We start from the raw sequence: 6132 nt of genomic DNA, 5'->3' as shown, positions 1-6132 counted from the left end.
AACAATAGTACGTCAATATCGTGTAAAAAAATGTTTGTCAGTGAACCAAACGACGGCTTCACAGGATACCAGCTACTCCTAATAATACGGGTTTAAATGTGCCATGCTGCCAGCACACAGATTCATCTTTGGTTTATTCTGTTGTCTTCGTGCATTCTGTACAACAGCAATACTGGTTTGGTTTCCGAACTGGCACAAGATTGTGCCATTTTCATTGATACAGAGCAGAAATCTATACAGTGTCATTTGGACAAGAGAAAAAACTAAGAATAAAAATACCATAAAAGGCTCATTCTCTTTGATCTTGGACAAGAGCGACGACAGTAACTCTGTCACTCATCTTGTATTCCTAGTTCCTGCTGCACTTGGCAAACTGAGAAGGAAAAAAAAAACTCTCAAACTGTAGCCACATGCTTCAGAGAGAGTGGAGAAAGTGGTCTGAAGACTACTGAAAATGCCAAGGCCTTGTTTGGTTCAGCTGTATCCTCTGCCCTTGTAGGCTGCTGTACCTCACCTGTGTCAGCAAAATTGAATCCAGAACAGTTAGCACATCAACAATGCTGAGTGCTGACAGACTATAAAACCGAATTTGTTGGTCTGGATGTAGTGCTTACGTGCATTGATGCTAGTGTGGACAGCAACTCTCTGCACTGCGCCACCAGAATGTGTTCTTGAATGAAAACACTGGAGAGCTGGGACACCAAGACATTTGTCCGGGCTAACTGCAGAAAATGGCAGACGATTCAGACTGAAAACAGCAGCATCACTTATTGTGATACTGGTAGCATCCTGTTTGTGTAAATGTTATGTGATTCAAAGAGAAGTGGAAAAGAAACTTCTGTATAAACTCAGCACCTTAGGCAGCTGGGTGCTTGTTGAGTTTCCTATAGTATGCATGACGTCAACTGCAGAGCCAAGAGCATTTCTTATTCCTTTAATATCTGCCTGAAAATATGAGGTCTTAATATTTCAGATGAAAAGCAACAACTTGATGAAACTTTCTTGCTGTTTTATGATATACTAACCATTGCTCCATTGGAGACAGGAAGGCGCAGGACGGTAGCAGTCAGAGCCTGTGTTGTTCCTGACAAAGAATGGGCATGATCCCTCTCCAAAAAGGACCATTCTTCCAGGTATTTCATCTGCATTTTGTAAGTGCCTGTTTAGTTCCCAAAATTTTGCAAAATTTTTCAAGATTCCCCGTCACATCGAATATTTGGACGCATGCATGAAGCATTAAATATAAATAAAAAATAAAACTAATTACACAGTTTAGACGAAATTCACGAGACGAATCTTTTAAGCCTAATTAGATTATGATTGGACACTAATTATCAAATAACAACGAAAGTGCTACAGTACCATTTCCCAAAAAAATTCGCCAACTAAACAAGGCCTAAGTTTATCAGATTTTGTCAAAACAATGTGTACTCAAAACGAATTTATATAGTGTCATAAATTAGCGATTTGATACTCCTGCAGGTCCAGCGGGGCAAACTGGCTGTACGAATTTAGTCTTTTAAGATAGCAATTATAGCTGATCTAAGTATCTTTATGAGCCATATCATGGCCATTTTAATTTGCAAGCTAGTACAACTCCAAAAGTCCAGTTTAGTAGTGATATCATCTGATTATTATGACTTATGAGCTGATTTCATCTACTTTTCAACTTGTGTTAGTAAAGATCTGTTTGCTAATAATTTTTTTACAGCGGTCCTTTTTTATAACTGAAATAGACAGCCCTGCTCTTGCCCTGCCATCAAAATTTGCATTATTACTCTAGGTTTTTTGTGAGAGGAATGCCAGTGCCAGGGAATAAATGGAGAATTGACTGAAGGACCAGCATGATGTTCTTACGTGTCCTCTCAGAATTGCCATGAGTTTGCAGCTGTTTCGAAGCAGCTGGAGCTGCATCTTTCTAATGGCGACCGATTTGCGCATCCTCAGGATAGAAACCCATGCGCCACACAAATTTTTCTGCCATCAACATTTAGAACCATCAGCTGCTGTGTTACGGAAATGCAGCATCAACAGCCTTCAAAAAATGATTGAACAACTGACACGATGATCACCCTGTATCATGTCTTCAATATACGAACAGAACAGAGAGAATCATTCAGTCACTCACCTCTGCACCCATGGTCTGCGACGAAGTCGCAGCTCCAGCCTGCGCATTCACAAACCGCCACTGCAACTCCCGGGTGTAGAGTAGTCTCAGCTGGTGCTCCTCCTTGGTCTTGATCGCCTCCGGGAGCCTGCACTTCATGTCACCATCCACGCCGCAGCTCTTGACTTGCGTGTTCCCGGCGGAGGCAGGGCCCTCGGTGGAGCGCCGGGCCGGGGACGCGCTGACCGCCCTCCTGAACGCGCTGGCCACCGGCTTGCTCGGCGACGGCTGCTTAGGAGACGCCCTGCTGAACGGCGAAGACAGCAAGCCAGTGAACAGTGACCTCTTCTTGACCGGCGCCGACGCCGGAGACGACGTGGCAGGCACGCGTGACGGCGACGGCATAACCGGGTAGGCGAAGCGCTCGGAGCGGGTCCCCATGGCGTCCGGCGAGAACCGCGCGGAGGAGCTCATGGCGCTCCTCGGCGACGGGCGCGGGCCCGAGCCGACGCTGCGTCGGGGCGCGCCGCCATCCCCGGACCCGGACCCGCCGGACGACGCGCTGTCCGTGTCGGAGGACAGCGCCAGCAGGTACTCGTTGGCGCCGTGCACCGACGCGCGCCTCGGCGTCCCGCGGAACGCCGTCGACCGCACGGCGCCGAAGATGGCGGCAATCGCCTCCTTCTTGGTCGAAGCAGAGCACGCCGGGGTCTTGGCGAGCGCGCGGCCGTCGCGCCCGCACTGCGCCGACGCTAGCGGCCACCGGTACGTGTTCTGGCTCGCGTCGGACACCTTGGCGCGCGCAGTGGGCCTCTTCGGTTCCGGCGTGGCCGCGGCGGACGACGCTGAGGCGGAGCTCGCCCTGCTGGTTTCCAAGGAGTATGCCGGGCTCTGGAACGCCACCGCGAACGTGCGTGTCGTCGTGGTGGCGCTCCCGCCGGACGCCACCGCGGCGTCCGTGGCGGCGGCAACGTTGGGGAGCACCGGACGCGACCGGTCGGTTGAGGCGGGCGCCCTCGGCGCTGGCGACTTGGCAGCGGAGGAGATGGAGGTGGAGGTGGGTTTGGAGGAGCGGGTGAGGTAGCGGGAGGCGACGGCCTTGGTCTTGGTCCTGCGCGCCGCAGCACCGGCGTTGGCATTGGCGTCGGAGAGCGCGGTGGCGACGACGCAGCCGGCGTTGGCGTTGGGGAGCGCCGCAGGGCGGCGGCCCGTCGGCTCCAGCGGAAGCGTGGCCACGACGGCGTCCACCACTGTGGGTGGCATCCTTGCTGCCAGTGGGTCAATAGTCGGCCGTGTGGTCGACGGCGAGCCGGCAACGCTCGCGCGAGACGGCGAGAGTTGAACGGAAGCAGCTGAAACCGACGACGGGCGTGGGTGGCGGCTTAGCTTGCTTTGCTTCCTCCTCTGTAGTCTGTAAAGGTGATGGAACTATTTATGCTTTCTGCACGTATCCGTGTACGTGCATTTCGATCTTTCACGGCTCCGGTGTGTATTTATATTTTGCCTCCGATTCAAGCGTCCATTTTAACCTTTTTCTTCTTTATTTTTTAAAGTCAAAGTATCAACTACTACGAAAACAAGTATTAGTAGAAAATCCCTTTCATTTACAGAGAGACGAAAAACAAAAACATCACTATCCTCTCAAAATGCCTTGTGACATTTAGAGGTGGCCAGTCTATTTACGGAGATAGCTAGACAAGAAAAAAAATCGTATGTATAAATAGATTTTTAGCTACGTACGTCTTTAGAAGTTAGCCTCAAAAGTAGCTATTGACAGAGGCAGGACTTTTAAACATGTCATCTTTGTAAATTAATTAAAAGAAGCAATCATTTTAAGATACCCTCCTCTATAAATAGGTGTCACCAAAAAATTCATAATTTTTTCATATAAGATCAGATGAAGATAAACTTTGTATCTATAATTTTATAGTTGACAATTTTTATTTAAATTTTTTAGAGTATCAAAATTTCATTTTAAATTCTCATATTTTAAAATTCAAATTTTAGAATATTTAAATAACCACGGATGTTGACATGGTTAGACCAATGTTATAACTACGCGATATTTCATGCCTATAGAGCAGAAATATGCACGGCCCCTAGAGCTGATCAATTAGCGAGCGTTGGCACTAGAATCAGCATTATTTGAGACGATCGACTGGTGTGGTAGGTTGTTTCGTTCCTTCCCCCGTGACAAGGACCTCTTTGAATTCAGTATTATGGCACGGCCCTCAGCTCAATCGTGTACCGTCGACGGCAGAGTACGTAGTGCAGTTGTATAAATAGATATAGATAGTAGCCATGCATGGACATGATACTATGGACACATCAATTTTAGGTAATGGAGAAAATGTGGCTTCATACCTCTTCAAGTAAATGCATCAGTCTAAAGTTTTTGTAAAGTTTAAGTGACTCCACACACTGAATTTAACACTAAAAGCCAATGCGAAAAAAATAAAAGGCCATCCATAGACTTTAACTATAAATGTTGGCAAGAGTGTACCTAGATTGTCCTTAAGTTTCTTAGTGCCTTTTAACAGAGCCTAGAACCGAAGCTAACATATTCCCTTGAACAATATATGCAGAAAACAAAGTTTTCAGTTAGAAATTGTTAAATATATTAGTGTTTCTTGTGAGCCAAATAGCCCAGCAAACAACCATAGCTCCTGTTAATAGAAAATTTTGTTTCTATGCTCCTAAATTTGATCGAGTATCAAATAATGTTTGCCATTGTTCGGTGGGGAGGTCCTAGAACTACAACGATGGCCGCCATAGGAATTTGACATAATGATGGTAAACGAAGAAATGTTTGATAGGTTTGCGACAGAAGCAAGAAAGTTTATTACCATTCCGCCTTCTCTTTACTAAGTTTCCTAGTTAGAATGAACCCCCCCCCCCCTTTTAAGTATCAAAAGATATTTTTAATCTTTACTGATAATTTCGTACCCCAAATTTCGTGTGAAGTCATCACTACCGCAAATTTGATGTGGTCTGGCAGCGGCTCCCTTCTCCCCAATCACACAGATCACGGCCGACGGTGACACCCCTTTAGATCTCCTTTGTCTTCGTCTTCGTGGGCTCGACGATGGCGGAGTGGTGATGGCGGCTGGTCTGTGAGAGCGAGGTATGTCGTGGATAAGATCTTTTTCATGGAAACCGCTCGATTTAGATATAATAGTGGTTGGGAGTCATGATCATATATATCCGAAATAATGTTACAAAAGAAAGTAAAATCTCCTATCGTCGTTCCAATTTAGGTACGTAGATACCCCGCCCGGTCCTACAAGATTAGGCCCGGCTCTAGGGGGAGGGCAGCCGGTGCGACCGCCGGGGGCCCAAGGTGCTAGGGGGCCAAGAACATATAGGTAATTAGTGATATAATTTCTTATTTGGCATAAGCTTTCAAAGGCCCAACAAGCATCAGCCCATGCCGTACCATACCTACCTATTTCTATTTTGCCGCGCAGGCCGCGGATCGAGCGAGGAGCTAGTGTTCGTTTTCCGCCGGCGCCGGCGCTTCCTGTTCTTGCACATCGACGTGGACGCGCTATTCTTGCGTGGAGACGCCGACTCACCCGACGTGGTCGTCGACTCGCCGACGCACCGCACACCGGCACACTGCCGTGGTGCCACGACGGCACGAGCTGCAACTGCATGCAAGGACGGCGAACAGTAGATGCGATCACAGTAAGCAACCCAACATGCCAATACCCATGACCGATTAGTATTTTCCCAATTTTCAATTTTTTACTTGGACCTCTGCAAGCTAGCGCCAGGGACATTACCATATTGAAGCCTATTTTTTCTCATTTGTTTAATTGTTTTGTGTATGCGCTTTACTTGTACAGAGGTAGGGTTATAAAGTTCTAATTCAATGTATTTATTTAGATACTTATTAGATGCTACCTAAAAAGCATTTGTCAGGCCCTCAGAAAAGTAAAATATTGAGAAGAATATTTTAGACCACATTGATCTTTATATTGTTCTTAAAGATTTTGCATCAATAAATGCCTAAAGATGGTTTT

The 6132-nt window shown here is 46.9% G+C and overlaps 1 protein-coding gene across 1 annotated transcript; it reads right to left on the bottom strand.

Annotated features, from left to right (window-relative positions):
* Window positions 1–254: 254 nt before the first annotated feature.
* LOC136550797 (QWRF motif-containing protein 2-like) lies at window positions 255–3480 on the bottom strand. Its single transcript, XM_066542384.1, has 6 exons — window positions 2129–3480; window positions 1858–1977; window positions 1026–1142; window positions 856–945; window positions 615–722; window positions 255–514 (listed from the first exon to the last, which is right to left on the bottom strand). The coding sequence occupies exons 1-6, from the start codon at window positions 3368–3370 to the stop codon at window positions 446–448; spliced, it is 1746 nt and encodes a 581-aa protein (XP_066398481.1). The 5' UTR covers window positions 3371–3480; the 3' UTR covers window positions 255–445.
* Window positions 3481–6132: the final 2652 nt, after the last annotated feature.

Source organism: Miscanthus floridulus, chromosome 4, assembly GCF_019320115.1.
Source record: "Miscanthus floridulus cultivar M001 chromosome 4, ASM1932011v1, whole genome shotgun sequence".
In the NCBI taxonomy this organism is placed as follows: domain Eukaryota; kingdom Viridiplantae; phylum Streptophyta; class Magnoliopsida; order Poales; family Poaceae; genus Miscanthus; species Miscanthus floridulus.
Note: the sequence above shows the minus strand (reverse complement) of the source record. Positions and strands in the feature narration are given on the sequence as shown.

Bases quoted from the DNA above. Each gene is read 5' to 3' on its own strand.
- LOC136550797 (XM_066542384.1), bottom strand. From the start codon at position 3,370: ATGCCACCCACAGTGGTGGACGCCGTCGTGGCCACGCTTCCGCTGGAG. The intron at 1,143-1,857 runs GTAAGAACATCA...TACAAAATGCAG, and splicing joins TGGCAATTCTGAGAGGACAC to ATGAAATACCTGGAAGAATG. The intron at 946-1,025 runs GTTAGTATATCA...TCATATTTTCAG, and splicing joins CTGTCTCCAATGGAGCAATG to GCAGATATTAAAGGAATAAG.